Below are 16,994 nucleotides of genomic sequence, written 5' to 3'. Positions count from 1 at the left end.
TGCAATTGCACGCTCCCTCAACTTGAGACATCTGTGGCATTGTGTTGTGTGACAAAACTGCACATTTTAAAGTTGCCTTTTATTGTCCCCAGCACAAGGTGCACCTGTGTAATGATCATACTGTCCAATCAGCTTCTTGATATGCCACACCTGTCAGGTGGATGGATTATCTTGACAAAGGATAAAATTCTCACTAACAGGGATGTAAACAAATTTGTGCATAACATTTGAAAGAAATACGCTATTTGTGCGTATGGAACATTTCTGGGATCTTTTATTTCAACTTATGAAACATGGGACCAACACTTTACATGTTGCGTATATATTTTTGTTCAGTGTAGATTGTTGATGATTTATGACATCATTCTGGTGAGAAAGTCTTTATTTAGTCTTCTAGGCAACCATCAAGTATTGACGAGAAGCTGCATGTATCTAATTATAGACACCGTGGCTTACAAGTAGCCGACCAAATGTAGGAAATTATAAGCAGAAAAAGATCTAAATGAGGCTTAAACAATTTATTTCCACACCCCCCTTTCAAAAAAATGATTACACCATCCCAGAGTAAAGTGTGCAGGTAGCCTACTGTACATGAGCCTTTTGAAGTAATTGTTTGACAATCAGATGAAAACATCATGACTGTGTGTGTGCCACATTAAAAGGTAAGCTTATACATTTTGAAAGTTAAACGACAAATCTTTACTATTAGACCCATAGAGATCCTATTCAATTAATAGGGATTCTATGTAATTCTATGATTAGGACTATAAACAATTTTAAAAGCACTTGCACACATAGAAGGTCCCGTTCCGGGAAGAAATGAAATCTACTTCCACCCCTGGATATACACAGCACTTACTGTGAGGATCATGAAAGTACCACACACCTCTGTGGAGCTCATGCTGCCAACTCTACTTGACCACAACACTAGAGCTGTGTGAACATCCTGTTTTGTTATGGACTCACAACATGACCTTATCAGTATTCCTTTATTTATAATGCTCCATAAATCGTTCTGTAATGCTGAAGACAGCGTATGACTCCAACTTCCCTTCTGTGATCGAATCATTATTGAACCGACTCAACCTTTTTTAATTAAAGTTGCCCGTTACTCTGTGTGTGTTTGTGTGCAAACCTCATTTGCTCCATGCAGGTGGTTTCTGGTCAAAACCTTGTTCTATTATCACTAAGCTTCATTAAAAAAACTATTTGGGAGCAGTAAACAGTAAAGGGACATGTCCTGTGTTTGCAGGTGGTTTCTCAGACCATCAGCCTGGTGGATCTGTCATGCTACAGTCTGGAGGAGGTGCCAGAGTACCTGTTCTACAGCCAGGACCTCACCCACCTCAACCTCCGACACAACTTCATGTCCCTGCAGGGCCCCGGAGGACTGCTCAACCTCCCCAGGTAAATACACTCTCTCACCAGGCAGGGCAGCACCCAACCACTGACACACTTTACTCAGGAAAACCCTACCTAATACGAAGTCCAAACATGCCAAGCAAAACCTGTAGCCCAATACCAATCCTGCCAAATCTCCCAACTCAACCTGCCCAGTAACTCCCTTACCTCAATACTAAATCCTAATCCGTCGACAGATCAACTTGTCCTCACTGTTACAATGCAATGTGTGGTAATGTTACAACAAAGTCTGACCGTTTTACCCAAATGCATTATGTAAGCATGTCATATGATGTTCTACAAGTATGTACGTTGTTTATCACAGATCTTGTTTTATGGTCTATTCGGTGCTGATAAGTTCTTCTGACTGTATATCTGTCGTTTGTGGTCTGCTCAGAGACAGTGGTTCAGCCTGCATATCACCTTGTGGGAGGGTGGAGGGGCGCTTAGCTCAATGTCCACTCCTATGGTACAACTGGAGCATATTTGAACAAGCTAGCATTCTCAAAAGAGAGAATTATATTAAATGTTAATGATCTACTACCCTCTGTAGTACTTCCTGTTGTATGGCAAGCATTACAGGAAGGGCCGAGATGGAATAAGTGGTGTACGTGTGTGAAGGGCTGTGGAAAGAACACATTCTAGAGGATCTACTGTGCCGGGTAGCTGAGAGGAATAAAATGTACACATCACTCCATCTCTCTCTCTCTCTCTGTGTCTTGTCTGTCTGTGTCTCTCTCTCTGTGTGTTCCTGTCACTCCCTTTATCTGTATATTTAGAGTCAGAGCAGGGCTAGGAGAGTGAGGGAGGCTGATGGAGCCTGAGGGGGGAGGAGGGGGTGGGGAGGTTCTTCTTGGATGTGGTCTGTGCTCTAACATGTGTTGTGACTCATAACGGCCACCTCCATCCCCCATCCGTTCTGCATCACTTCATTCACTAAAATGCTTGTATTGCTACTTTGTGTGTGTGTGTGAGAGATGGGATTTTGGTTTGATAAGGATATGATACCCACCGGTCCATGAAGAGGACTCAATGCGAAAATGTAAAATGTCAGCAGCCCGTAGTAACGAGGACACAAATTCCAATGGAGCGATTAAGATGAACGAGACAACCTGAACCAACACAATGAGCCCACAAAATACATATATTTGTATAATCAGACTTGTCGCAACAAGCAAAGCTTTGCAACAAGAAGAAAATATTTATATTTGGTCATTCAATGAACATGTCAGAAAAGCCAGGTCCAGTCTTTCAAACCCTCTCCTTCTCCACAGGTTTTCCCAGCTGAAGAGCCTGAACCTTTCACATAACCGCCTGGGAGTGTTTCCAGAGTCTGTCTGTGAGATTCTCACCCTGACAGAGCTCAACCTCTCCTGTAACGGCATGAACACTGTCCCCGCACAGATAGGCAACCTCCAGAGGTAAGACAGTCACACACATACACCCTATATCAGTCCGCCAAAAATATACAGTTGAAGTCGGAAGTTTACATACACTTAGGTTGGAGTCATTAAAACTAGTTTTTCAACCAGTCCACAAATTTCTTGTTGCCAAAACTATAGTTTGTTAAGTCGGTTAGGACATCTACTTTGTGCATGACACAAGTCATCTTTCCAACAATTGTTTACAGACAGATTATTTCACTTGTAATTCACTGTATCACAATTCCAGTGGGTCAGAAGTTTACCTACATTAAGTTTACTGTGCATTAAACAGTTTGGAAAATTCCAGAAAATGATGTCATGGCTTTAGAAGCTTCTGATAGGCTAATTTACATAATTTGAGTCAATTGGAGGTGTACCTGTGGATGTATTTCAAGGCCTACCTTCAAACTCAGTGCCTCTTTGCTTGACATCATGGGAAAATCAAAAGAAATCAGACCTCAGAGAAGACCTCAGGGAAAAAAAGACCTCCACAAGTCTGGTTCATCCTTGGGAGCAATTTCCAAACGTCTGAAGGTACCACATTCATCTGTCCAAACAATAATACGAAAGTATAAACACCATGGGACCACTCAGCTGTCATACCGCTCAGGAAGGAGACGCGTTCTGTCTCCTAGAGATGAACGTACTTTGGTGCGAAAAGTGCAAATCAATCCCAGAACAACAGCAAAGGACCATGTGAAGATGCTGGAGGAAACAGGTACAAAAGTATCTATATCCACAGTAAAACGAGTCATATATCAACATAACCTGAAAGCCGCTCAGCAAGGAAGAAGCCACTGCTCCAAATCCGCCATAAAAAAATCCAGACTACGGTTTGCAACTGCACATGGGGACAAAGATTGTACTTTTTGGAGAAATGTCCTCTGGTCTGATGAAACAAAAATAGAACTGTTTGGCCATAATGACCATCGTTATGTTTGGAGGACAAAGGGGGAGGCTTGCAACCCGAAGAACACCATCCCAACCGTGAAGCATGGGGGTGGCAGCATCATGTTGTGGGGGTGCTTTGCTGCAGGAGGGACTAGTGCACTTCACAAAAGAGATGGCATCATGGCGAGAAATTATGTGGATATATTGAAGCAACATCTCAAGACGTCAGTCAGGAAGTTAAAAGCTTGGTCGCAAATAGGTCTTCCAAATGGACAATGACCCCAAGCATACTTCCAAAGTTGTGGCAAAATAGCTTAAGGACAACAAAGTCAAGGTATTGGTGTGGCCATCACAGAGCCCTGACCTCAATCCCATAGACAATTTGTGGGCAGAACTGAAAAAGTATGTGTGAGCAAGGAGGCCTACAAACCTGACTCAGTTACACCAGCTCTGTCAGGAGGAATGGGCCAAAATTCACCCAACTTATTGTGGGAAGCTTGTGGAAGGCTACCCAAAATGTTTGACCCAAGTTAAACAATTTAATGGCAATGCTACCAAATACTAATTGAGTGTATGTAATCTTCTGACCCACTGGGAATGTGATGAAAGAAATAAAAGCTGAAATAAATCATTCTCTCTACTATTATTCTGAAATTTCACATTCTTAAAATAAAGTGGTGATCCTAACTGACCTAAGACAGGGAATCTTTACTAGGATTAAATGTCAGGAATTGTTTAAATGTATTTGTCTAATGTGTATGTAAACTTCCGACTTCAACTGTATCTTTTCAGTTTGGTATAGAGTACATTATAATATTCCCACTCTAGCTGTGTTAGGTAGGGTGTAATTCCATGGTGGTCAATATGAGTATGAGTATCAGTTCCTCTATGTACTGGATGTTGGGTTGGACATTTTGTGCTGCTGGGTGCAGTACACTCCACTCGCCCCGCTGCTCGCCTCTTCACATTAGCCCCTTTCTGGCCACATGAGTCCACATGCTCCTCTTAGCAATGAATCATTATTGATCATGTTATAGCTGTGTGTGTGTGTGTGTGTGTGTGTTTTATTTTTTATTGAACCAATGCTTTAAGTTCAGCTGTTTGTTGTTATGCAATGAGATTAAATAAAAGCTTTAAAATCAGGCCAGTTTTCATGCTCTCAGCTCACTTACTGCAGCATGATTTTCAAATATACAAACACTGACGTTTTCACCTCTCATTATGGAATGCCAAACAGTTGTGTATCCTCAGAAAACAGATGAAAGAAATGCATATGTCTGTTTCTGTCCCCCAGTCTGCAGACCCTGTCTCTGGATGGGAATCAGTTGAGCTTCCTTCCTGAAGAGCTTGGCGGCCTAGCCCAGCTCAGCAGCCTGGGGCTTTCCTTCAACAACTTCCCCCACATCCCTGGTGTGCTGGATAGGCTGAGTGGCATGGACAGGCTAGCCATGGCTGGGAACAGGGTGGAGACCCTGGAGCTGGGGATCCTTGCCAGAATGAGCCACCTCAAGAACATTGACCTGCGGTGAGGAACTAGACCAGTCTGTACTCTCTGCGTCGTACGGGCCCCCCGTCTTTCTTTCTATTCCTATTTCTCGCTCGCTGTCTCTTTCTCACTCTCTCCCTCCCTCATCCCTCAGTATACACACTACTCATCAGTCACAGCATGCATAATGCAGGATCAATACACAATGGTAATAAGAGCTCCCCTGTTAGTAAATCTCAGTTGGCAGCAGAAGTTCAATGCCCCCCCCCCCCCCCAAATGCCCCACACCCCGATGCCTGACCCTGCCTCACCCAGCCATTTTCATATAAAATGCCTTTCTCATCTCTCTATCCAGCTCTGATGCAGCCATTGATAGTGAGGTTGATCCCCTAAAAACCTGCAGTATCACCCCCTTGATTCCCTGTCACTGTTTTAAAGTTTAGTCGTTATTCATCTCTCTCCTCCCATCTTTCTACCTCTCTTGCGCCCTCTCTCTTTCTCTGCCTCACCTTGAGAATTAGTTATTGGGTGGAGGGATGGGCTGGATTTATGGGGGCTGGGTGCCTGCAGGATTAGGAGGCCAGTTGGGCTCATAAAAGGGAGAGTAGAGGTACTGCGGAGTGAGATCAGATCAGGGAGACACACAGGGGCAGTCTGGAACTCATCAGCCAGGCAAAGAGGATGGATGGACTAATGCTTTTCTCCACTCCTCACCTGAACTGGCCTCTGGTTTGGAGGAGGAGCACCAATACTTGTTTTCTAGTTGTTGACTATGTTCTGTCTTGTGTCTGTCTGCTGTCAGCATTCTAACCCAGTGTTCTGTTTGTCTGAAGCCAGTGCTTTAACATCATGTTGATGTTAATATCTTAATTCTATGTGTATGAGGCCTGTGTGTTAATTAAGCAATAAGGTCCGAGGGGGTGTGGTATATGGCCAATATACCACGGCTAAGGGCTGTTCTTAGGCACGACTCATTGGATACAGCCCTTAGCCGTGGTATATTGGCCATATATCACACATCCCGAGGTGCCTTATTGCTATTATAAACTGGTTACGATTGTAATTAAAGCAGTAAAAATACATGTTTTCTCATACCCGTGGTATACCACCGCTGTCAACCAATCAGCAATCAGGGCTCGAATCACCCAGTTTATAATGCTGTTTATACCATGGTATTGTTGAATACTAATTTCTGACTGGCTTGAAGGGCCTTCTAGAGTGTGCATTATTTCCCTATAACGCACGGTATATCAGCAGGGTAGAATTCAATGGCTATAGTTCTTACATGTTCTATGTTTGAGCTGCTTTTGAAAGCAAAGTCAAATTGAAAACATTATTGACATTGTTAAATTAACACTTCTAGTGGTAAATGTGTTAAATCATAGTATTATTATGGTATAAAAGGGATAATCAACTTGGGGCTCTGTATTCTCTGGAAAATGCAACTCCTTGAAAGGTCAGTTCCACTCCGCTAGCGCGTCGTGTTGGAACACACCTTCCACGTCGTGAATGCATAGCCCCTTGTTGATTTTCCCTTACGTACTGTATGTGGCCTGGGTGTTAATGCTGTGTACCGTATGAGGCCTGGGTGTTAATGCTGTGTACCGTATGAGGCCTGGGTGTTAATACTGTGTACCGTATGACGCCTGGGTGTTAATGCTGTGTACTGAATGAGGCCTGGGTGTTAATGCTGTGTACTGAATGAGGCCTGGGTGTTAATGCTGTATACTGAATGAGGCCTGGGTGTTAATGCTGTGTACTGAATGAGGCCTGGGTGTTAATGCTGTATACTGAATGAGGCCTGGGTGTTAATGCTGTGTACCGTATGAGGCCTGTGTGTTAATGCTGTGTACCGTATGAGGCCTGGGTGTTAATGCTGTGTACCGTATGAGGCCTGGGTGTTAATACTGTGTACCGTATGAGGCCTGGGTGTTAATGCTGTGTACCGTATGAGGCCTGGGTGTTAATGCTGTGTACCGTATGAGGCCTGGGTGTTAATGCTGTGTACTGTAAGCAGGCTGAACGGTCTACGCTGGGTGAAGAGTGAGGCCCTGGAGGCAGTGAAGCAGGTGACCCAGCTAGACCTGAGGGACAACCACTTGGCCACCCTGGACCTGAGCTCCATCTGCAGCCTGGAAACCCTGCACTGTCAGAGAAACCAGCTGAGGGCCCTAACACTGAGTGGCTTCACCCTGCGCACACTCCACGCCAGCAGCAACCGTGAGTGGAGCACCTCCCTCCCTGGCCCTGTCTCTCCAGGCCCTCTACCACTGTTACTGTTACATAATGCATATAGCCATCACTAGCTTGGCTGCTGATCACTGCTTTTCCTCTACCCACAGGCCTGACCACAGTCAACATCTACCCAGTACCCAACCAGCTGACACAGATGGACCTATCACGGTGAGTGCTGTGTGGCCAGGGCCTCAGTTTCTCAATCAGTAAGGAAGAGGTGTTAATAATGTTATTAATCCATCAACATTATTCTTCTCATCATGAACTTGGTATATTGGTACCTTTTTTCATATACAGTGCATTCGTATCCAGACCTCTTCACTTTTCCACATTTGGTTACATTACAGCCTTATTCTAAAATTGATTAAATAAAACAATTTTCTTCATCAATCTACATACAATATCCCATAATGACAAAGCAAAAGCGGGTTTTTAGAAATATTAGCAAATGTATATAAAATAAAAAAACAAATATCTTATTTACACCCTTTGCTATTAGACTCGAAATTGAACTCAGGTGCACCCTGTTTCCATTGATCATCCTTGAGATGTTTCTACAACTTGATTGGAGTCCACCTGTGGTAAATTCAATTGATTGGACATGATTTGGAAAGGCACACACCTGTCTATATAAGGTCCCACAGTTGACAGTGCATGTCAGAGCAAAAACCAAGCCATGAGGTCGAAAGAATTGTAGATAGAGCTCCGAGACAGGATTGTGTCGAAGGGGAAGGGTACCAAAACATTTCTGCAGCATTGAAGGTCCCCAAGAACACAGTGGCCTCCATCATTCTTAAATGGAAGAAGTTTGGAACCACCAAGACTCTTGCTAGAGCTGGCCGCCCAGCCAATCTAAGTAATCGGGGGAGAAGGGCCTTGGTCAGGGAGGTGACCAAGAACCCAGTGGTCACTCTGAAAGTGCTCCGGAGTTCCTCTGTGGAGATGAGAGAACCTTCCAGAAGGACAACCATCCCTGCAGCACTCCACCCATCAGGCCTTTATGGTAGAGTGGCCAGATGGAAGCCACTCCTTAGTAAAAGGCACAGCCCGCTTGGAGTTTGCCAAAAGGCACCTAAAGGACTCTGACCATGAAAAACAAGATTCTCTGGTCTGATGAAACCAAGATTAAATTTTTTGGCCTGAATGCCAAGCGTCATGTCTGGAGGTAACCTGGCACCATCCCTACGGTGAAGCGTGGTGGCAGAATCATGCTGTGTGGATGTTTTTCAGCGGCAGGGACTTGGACACTAGTCAAGATCGAGGAGAGCCAAGTACAGAGAGATCCTTGATGAAAACCTGCTCCAGAGCAATCTGGACCTCAGGCTGGGGTGAAGGTTCACCTTCCAACAGGACAATGACACTAAGCACACAGCCAAGGCAACGCAGGAGTGGCTTCGGATAAGTCTATGAATGTCCTTGAGTGGCCCAGCCAGAGCCCACACTTGAACCCGATCGAACATCTCTGGAGAGACCTGAAAATAGCTGTGCAGCAACAGGTATGGAAATACAGGTGTGCCAAGCTTGTAGCGTCATACCTAAGACTTGAGGCTGTAATTGCTGCCAAAAGTGCTTCAGCAAAGTACTGAGTAAAAGGTCTGAATACTTGTAAATGTGATATTTCAGTTTTTTTGCTTTGTCTTTATGGTGTATTGTGTGCAGATTGATGAGGGGGAAAAAACTATTTAATCAATTTTAGAATAAGGCTGTAACGTAACAAAATGTGGAAAAAGTCAAGGGGTCTGAATACTTTCCAAATGCACTGTATATGTACAGTTGGAGGTAAAAAGGTCTTATATCTCCTCTGACCACTGTGTTGACTGTGACATCTGTGAAAAGGAACCTGCTGGAGTACCTTCCAGACTGGGTGTGTGACAGTAGGAAGGTGGAGGTGCTGGATGTTACACACAACTTCCTGTCTGAACTACCAGCCAGGTTAGTCTCCCTACGAGGACTAGTTCGTCCTTCTCAAACTCCTCACTTCCAACTCATCTAGTTATGCATCTAAAGATGTTCTAAACATGCATATTTGTTAAGGTAGATTAAAGGCCGTTACTTTGTCCATCATGTTGTGCTATATGTTTAACCTGTCCATCTCGTATCATCCGGATTTGGCTTTTAAACATTCTGCAATTATTATTAGAATGAGCACCATGTTAATCTGATTAAGATTGGGCATCATTTAGCCAATGTCCGGCCAGAAATAACTGTCCTCTAAAACATCAGCAGATGTGTTGACAGTCAGCTGATGAGAGGATTTCATTGGCTGTGCTGGAGCACTCTGCTCAAAGCACCCATCATTTAACGTTACCCTTTAACGCAACTATATTTGCATTTGAATAGACCAAAGCCTTCGCAAACAAGATAATATTCGTCTTGACGGCGTAGCTGCAGATGAGACCTCTGTTATTCTTTCTGGAGTAAATTGTGCTGTGTTGGTATCTTTAGGCTGCCAAGTTGAAAAAGACGTTGATGGATTTGTTGGCTGTGGAGTTTCTGTACATCAAGATTTCCCCCAGTTTCAGAAGTGATCAAATTCACAGCAGGAGATGTTCTCTCTCTCTTTAGCTCTTTCTCTTTCTTTTCATCTCCCTCTCCGCTAGACTGCTCAGCAGCCTGAGTCTGAGGAAGCTGCTGGCTGGGAACAATAGGCTCCAGAGACTGCCTGACCTACTTGACCACGTCCCCCTGGAAGTACTCGACCTCCAGCACAACAAGCTAGGCGAGCTCCCGGAGAGCCTCTTCTACAAGGCCTTAAAGTGGGTCAATCCCCCTTCCTCTCTCTCTTCACACCACCCTCTCTCCTACCCTTCTCTTTGGCGCTTGTCCTCTCTCTCCCTCTCTCTGCCTCTCTCTCCATTCCTGACAGGTGTTTTGAAGGCTGCAGCTGATGCTCTGTCTCCCCTGGGCCCGAGGACACTACTGCTCCTGCTTTAAACCCCGGAGCAGCAATGGCACTGTGCCTCTATTCAACCACAACAACCAATTAAAGGACAAAACAGGATCGGGAATATTGAAATGAAACACTGCCCTACAGTACATCCTCCTTACATCATGCAGTAGAAATATAGTATAAATATTTGATGTGGTTGATGTATCTAGCTTAAATTGGTTTGCAGACTGTAAGAGATGTCTTACTTCACGTAGACATGTGATGGCCCTGGTTAGCTGCTCCAGTAGAGGTCGACTGACTGGGTCCCCTGGGCTGTGTCTGCCAGGCTCTGGAGGGTGTGGCTCTGTGGACCAGTCAGAGAGTCGGACTGTAACGTGAGCCCCCCCCCCTCCACCAACAGCCTGACGCTCTACTGTTTCCTGGGCACCCATTAGGCCTGGGCTACTCTACTCTGTCTCCCATGCTGAGACATCGAGCGCCAGTGTGACGGCTGTAAAGTGCCTCATTGGTCAACAACGTTTGTTTCTCAGTGTTTTAAAAGAGCCACCACTAGAAGATGTATTCTTATTGATTTTCTCCCTGTCATCCTTTATCTGAATCTGTTTTGTTAAAGGAAATTTATGGCCTGAGTGTTGGTAACAAGAGCATTTAACTCTCCTCTGTCATAACAGCTTTAAGAGGAAGTTCTGTCTAAATCATCTGATGTTGACTTGATATTACACATTTACATCACTTGTATCACTGGCAATTCATTCTGGGTTCTTTCCTATTTACATACATCGCTCTCTGCTCCTCCTCCTAGCCTAAAGTACTTGAACGTGTCAGCCAATGCCCTGGAGATAATTCCCCCCAGCAGCCAATCAGAGGAGAGCCTCAGCACTCTCCAGGAACTGTACCTGACGGGGAACAAACTGAATGAGAACTGCGCTGCCCTGCTGGTGGGACACCAGAACCTCAGAGTCCTGCACATGGCTTACAACCAGCTGCTCTCTTTCCCTGCCAGGTAACCAACTCCACACCCAGTTATACTGCCATCATACAGTACCTATGAAGAATGGAAATGCCTTCAATCAGTGGATGTATTCTACACAGGGGGTTAACCACTACTTTAGAGATTGCGTCTCTAGACATAAAATGTTTTCTATTGCTCCTAATATACTGTAGCTATTCTCTAGATCTGATATGAGCCATTGTTCTGTGGTGGAGACATCTCTATACTGCTCTGTGTGTGCAGTAAACTGAGTAAACTGGAGCTGCTGGAGGAGCTGAATCTGAGTGGCAACAAGCTGAAGACCATCCCCTCCACTGTGTCCAGCTGTAAGAGGCTACACACCCTCATAGCACACTCCAACCACATCAGTGTGTTCCCCGAGATCCTCAACCTGCCAGAGATCAAGGTCAGTTTCACTCATATCTGTTTATATTAGGGCTGCCCCCGACTAAAAAAAATATTTGTTGACCGAGAGTCGTCCTGTTCTTTCAACCAATCGATTGGTTAAAACATTGACATGTATTTTTCCATATATAGACAGACACCCTAATAAAATCAACTACATTGTCTGAGCTTGTCTGATGCTTTAAGCCCACTGTTTGATTAAATAATTAAGACACAAATGACTCAAAGATCCCGATGGTCACACTGTGTCAAAAAAGAAATGACAGCGAGTGCCTGTGTGACTGGTGCACATTGTCTCTCTCCTCCCTGCTGCAGCAAAAAGGCACCCCAGCACAGCAAGTGTTTATTGCGCTGTCCATGCTGAAGCTGCAACATAATTACAGCCATTACCTGTTTCTGACTGAAAAGTTCTGTTACCGAGATCTCTAATTTGTTTAGGAAAAACATTCCCTATTCCTTCAACCTTTCTCTCTTTACGTGAAACATGTATTCATCACATGTGACCAATAGGCTATAGGTCAGGCCCTATCATAATCACATCAATAAATTGGTTATAACAAATTCTGAACACAGTAACACATGACAGCAAAATGGATGTGGAGGATGTGAAAAAGAAACTCAAAACAAGTGAATGTTTACTGGTTGTGTGCCAAACAGTTGCTGTTTAGATTAAAATATTAGATTTTTTCTGACCATTTAGAACAGTGTAAAAAACACTAAATAAGTGTACCAGAGTCTGTTCTAACGAAAATAAATAAATAGGTAAAGCCTTTATTACAGCAGACTAAAATCAGTTGCATGCATTTGTGAATTGAGGTTTATTTATTGTTTAGGCTAATTATTCAAAGCCCCCTTTGTTATTTAATTTTAAAACTAAAATGCTTGATTGCATTTCAAGCATGAATGTCTCATATGCTGTGTGATGGCATGAACGAATTGATGATTGATTGATTGGTACAGTAGCCTATATATTGAAATATAGGTCTAAGTAAGTTACGGTATTAATGCTAAACAGGACACGCTCTTAGGCCTACAGCTCGATGGTGGTTATACAAGGATACTATACCAAGCCTACTAATGATAACGACATGACTTATTATTATAATGATAATTGTAACAATAAGAAGGAGATCAAGTAAAAGGAGGGTATAGGAGCGAGAGCTGGGTGCATATTATGTGTGACAAACAGGTGCTGTTAGATTACAATATAATTTTTCCACCTGTTTGGAACAGTGTAAACAAATCTAAATACATTATAAGTAATACCGGTCTGTACTAACCCCCAAAAATTGTAAAGCCTAAATTACAGCATAGCAAAGATTAAAAACAGACGAATCTGTGAAATTGCTTTATCTGACATTTTGCTGTTTCGTGAGACTTGGTGCTCACGGAATCAGTAGGCTATTAAACAAACACTCAAACAGGCAACAGAAGCAGGATCTGTCTTATTTCTGTAGATATACACTACCGTTCAAAAGTTTGGGGTCAATTAGAAATGTCCTTGCTTTTGAAAGAAAAGCTACTTTTTTGTCAATTTTAAAATAACATGAAATTGATCAGAAATACAGTGTAGACATTTGTTAATGTTGTAAATGACTATTGTAGCTGGAAACGGCTGATTAAAAAAATTATGGAATATCTACATAGGCCCATTATCAGCAACCATCACTCCTGTGTTCCAATGGCAGGTTGTGTTAGCTAATCCAAGTTCATCATTTTAAAAGGCTAATTGATCATTAGAAAACCCTTTTGCAATTATGTTAGCACAGCTGAAAACTGTTGTTCTGATTTAAAGAAGCAATACAACTGGCCTTCTTTAGACTAGTTGAGTATCTGGAGCATCAGCATTTGTGGGTTCGATTACAGGCTCAAAATGGCCAGAAACAAAGAACTTTCTTCTGAAACTCATCAGTCTATTTTTGTTCTGAGAAACGAAGGCTATTCCATGCGAGAAATAGCCAAGAAACTGAAGATCTCGTACAACGCTGTGTACTACTCCCATCACAGAACAGCGCAAACTGGCTCTAACAGAATAGAAAGAGGAGTGGGAGGCCCCGGTGCACAACTGAGCGAAAGGACAAGTACATTAGTGTGTCTAGTTTGAGAAACAGACGCCTCACAAGTCCTCAACTGGCAGCTTCATTAAATTGTGCCTGCAAAACACCAGTCTCAACGTCAACAGTGAAGAGGCGACTCTGGGATGCTGGCCTTCTAGGCAGAGTTCCTCTGTCCAGTGTCTGTGTTCTTTTGCCAATCTTTTATTTTTATTGGCCAGTCTAAGATGTGGCTTTTTCTTTGCAACTCTGCCTAGAAGGCCAGCATCCCGGAGTCGGTAAAAAATGAGCTTTTCTTTAAAAAACAAGGACATTTCTAAGTGACCCCAAACTTTTGAACGGCAGTGCATATGGATGATTTGTAAAGACATTTTACAGTTAAGATGGGGTTTCCTATCTCCTCAAATTGTTTTTTGACAATTAGGCTAAGGCAAGGGCTGTTTCCTTGTCTCTGCTTCTGCTGGCTCCACCGCATTGTTTTCAATCCCAATATGCTGGTTAACTTTGCTCTTATGCACGTAGCGACATAGGGAAAGGCGTCAATTCTACGGCGCACTGAAGGTTATGTTTCAGAACCGCGGACAGCGACCGTATCCAATGCGGGAGAAAGAGCATTTGTTATTAAATAATATTCGATTTATTAGTGTTGTACCGTTATTTGTACATAATATAACCATATACAATTTCAGTATCACATGTCTTAGAGTGATGGACTGTGCCATCCCCATGGCCTCCGCAATGGATTAGTCCACTGAGACAGGTGTCTTGTGCACTGTTAGACTAAAGAAATCTCGGTCAGTCCTAGTTTGTGTTTTGTTTATGCATATGTCTTTTAGATGTGTATGTCTTTATTACAATGTTATACCGTGTAACAGTGTGTGTTATATTCTCCCTCCACCCTGTGTGTGTGTGTAGCTGGTCGACTTGAGCTGTAATGAGCTGACTGAGATCCTACTGCCAGACTCTCTAATGGCCACCCTGCACGAACTGGACCTGACTGGCAACAGCAGTCTCTTGCTGGAGCACAAAACACTCAACCTGTTCAGGTGACACACAGAGACCACACTGTCACACTGCACAGCATAGTATCAGGCCGCTGGTGTACTTGGATAAGCTATGAGATAAATAATATTACCTGTGCTACAGTGTGAATTATGGTTCGGCCCAGTGCATGGTGAGGTAATGCCCCCATCTCTTTGTGTCTCTCTCCTCAGTCACATCACCACCCTGAAGCTGGACCAGAAGCCAGCCATGATGGCCGGGGACTCCCTGGGCTCCTCCACCCTGTGGAATCACGGCTACTCTGAGATGAGCGGACAGAGGAACAAGTGAGCAGAAGGGAGGGAGGGAGGAGGGCTGAGGGAGAGAGTTACATTATGAGACAGTGAGTGAGCATGTATGCGAGAGAGCATCATAAAGTGTATTTTGCCTGAGTGAAGCCCTAATTCATGACAATCTGATGAGAGGGTATAAATGGGATTATGAGATCACGTGTGGTTTTAGAGAGCACCTTTAAGAAGCATTTCCTTTTTCAGGGAATCGCTGTGAGCAGCACTACATTAAATGGTCTGAGAAGAGGATGTGCTTCTTATAGTCCATATCAACCTGTTTCTTTTCTGCTTTGCCTCTTGGCTGGGATCCTATTTTAAACCCTACCCGGGGCTATCATATGCATGTATGGAGGAGTTACTTAGTTATCTAACTGTACAGCCCCAGCACAGCTTCCACTGCCTGGGTGAGTGTCTGTTGGGGCTGGCATCTAGGCCCCTGGGCAGCGGATCTTGTTTAATAGTAGGGAAGACGGTGAAGCCTAATACTTCCTGTGGATACAATGGGTATAAAGCAGTGTCCCCTGCATCATTGATGGGTGCCCAGTTTGCCTGGCTGCTGCCCTAACAGGGCCTCACAGGGTCATGACCACCACAGTGTCACAGGGGGCCGTGTCTGGTGTCACACTCAGCCCCGGCTGCCTCCATAGGAATAGGGCTCTGTCTCACTGTGTTCAAGTATAGATTAGTTATTCCTGTTTGGCTTGAATTTCAGCAAGATTGTATGCTTATGAGCAAGATTGTATAACGGGATTTACACACAAAAGATGTAAACACATTTTGTTTACACTTTTTATGTTTATCTTATCTATACATACAGTGTTTTCTCTTCCTTGGGGACAGGTTGTGTGTGTCTGTGCTGGCAGTGGACCGCTTTGGGGATAGTGTTGAGGCGGCCTATGGTGTCTTCGACGGGGACCGCAATGAGGAAGTTCCTCGTCTGCTGCAGTGCACCATGGGAGATGTGCTGTCGGAGGAGCTGCTACATTCCAGTGTGGACAGTGTGTACATGAGTAACACCTTCCTCACCTCACACAGGTATGAGCATCATGCATACACAGACACACACCCATTCTGCTTGTATTACTCTAATACATGCAAAATGTAGGCAAATTTCAGTATTCTATGAATCAGGGGCGTAACTTTGGTTTTTGAAGTGGGGGGGGCATCATTATTATTATTATACATTTTTTTATCCAGTTGGATACACACTCCAAACAACCTACCTGACCGCTCCAGGCGTCCGCATGGTCCTAAAGCACACTGTTGCTTCGTTTTGTATCACATTCCAAAGATAAAACTGGGTGGGACAAAAATGCAATTTCAGAATGTGGGGGGGACATGTCCCCCGCCGTCCCAATGAAAGTTGCGCCCGTGCTATGAAATACTGTTGCATCTTAGGGAAGACACGCCTAAAATTGTACTATCCCGTGTTCATTTACATTTGATTAACTTAAATCACAACTGCATTAGCTAGTAATTAACTTTTGTAAATATCAACATAATGAATATTCATAATGGTCTACTTTTAATGTTTATTTAACAAAGAAGCTAGCTAATTGCAGGGCATGTGCTGATAGTTGCATTCTATGTTGTATGATGCAGGAAACTGGGCATGGCTGGTCAGAAGCTGGGTGCATCTGCCCTGCTCTGCTACATCCACCACGAGCCGTCGGAGCTGGGCAGCTACTTCAGCCTGACGGTGGCCAACGTGGGCAGCTGCCAGGCGGTGCTGTGTCGAGACGGCCAGCCCCTCCCCCTCTCCAAGGTCTTCAGCCTGGAGCAGAGCACCGAAGAGATGGACAGGGTCAAACTCAGCAAGGCGATCATCACTGAGGTACTGTGGGGAGTCAGGCATGTGTGAATGCACGTCTTTGTGAGGGCCTTTG

General features: G+C 44.0%; 1 protein-coding gene across 1 annotated transcript in view; it reads left to right on the top strand.

Moving 5' to 3' along the window:
* LOC139576045 (PH domain leucine-rich repeat-containing protein phosphatase 2-like) overlaps nt 1–16,994 on the top strand; it is a 57,231-nt gene that overhangs the window by 33,008 nt on the left and 7,229 nt on the right. Inside the window, exons 6-18 of the mRNA XM_071401658.1 lie at nt 1,253–1,407; nt 2,676–2,822; nt 5,011–5,241; nt 7,220–7,422; nt 7,545–7,605; nt 9,274–9,369; nt 10,038–10,193; nt 11,130–11,330; nt 11,562–11,724; nt 14,693–14,823; nt 14,992–15,105; nt 15,949–16,143; nt 16,711–16,942. Of these exons, the coding sequence (XP_071257759.1) occupies nt 1,253–1,407; nt 2,676–2,822; nt 5,011–5,241; nt 7,220–7,422; nt 7,545–7,605; nt 9,274–9,369; nt 10,038–10,193; nt 11,130–11,330; nt 11,562–11,724; nt 14,693–14,823; nt 14,992–15,105; nt 15,949–16,143; nt 16,711–16,942 (2,085 nt within the window). The remainder of the gene's footprint in view (nt 1–1,252; nt 1,408–2,675; nt 2,823–5,010; nt 5,242–7,219; nt 7,423–7,544; nt 7,606–9,273; nt 9,370–10,037; nt 10,194–11,129; nt 11,331–11,561; nt 11,725–14,692; nt 14,824–14,991; nt 15,106–15,948; nt 16,144–16,710; nt 16,943–16,994) is intronic.

Source organism: Salvelinus alpinus, chromosome 5, assembly GCF_045679555.1.
Source record: "Salvelinus alpinus chromosome 5, SLU_Salpinus.1, whole genome shotgun sequence".
Lineage (NCBI taxonomy): Eukaryota > Metazoa > Chordata > Actinopteri > Salmoniformes > Salmonidae > Salvelinus > Salvelinus alpinus.
This window is presented reverse-complemented; position numbering and strand designations above follow the sequence as displayed.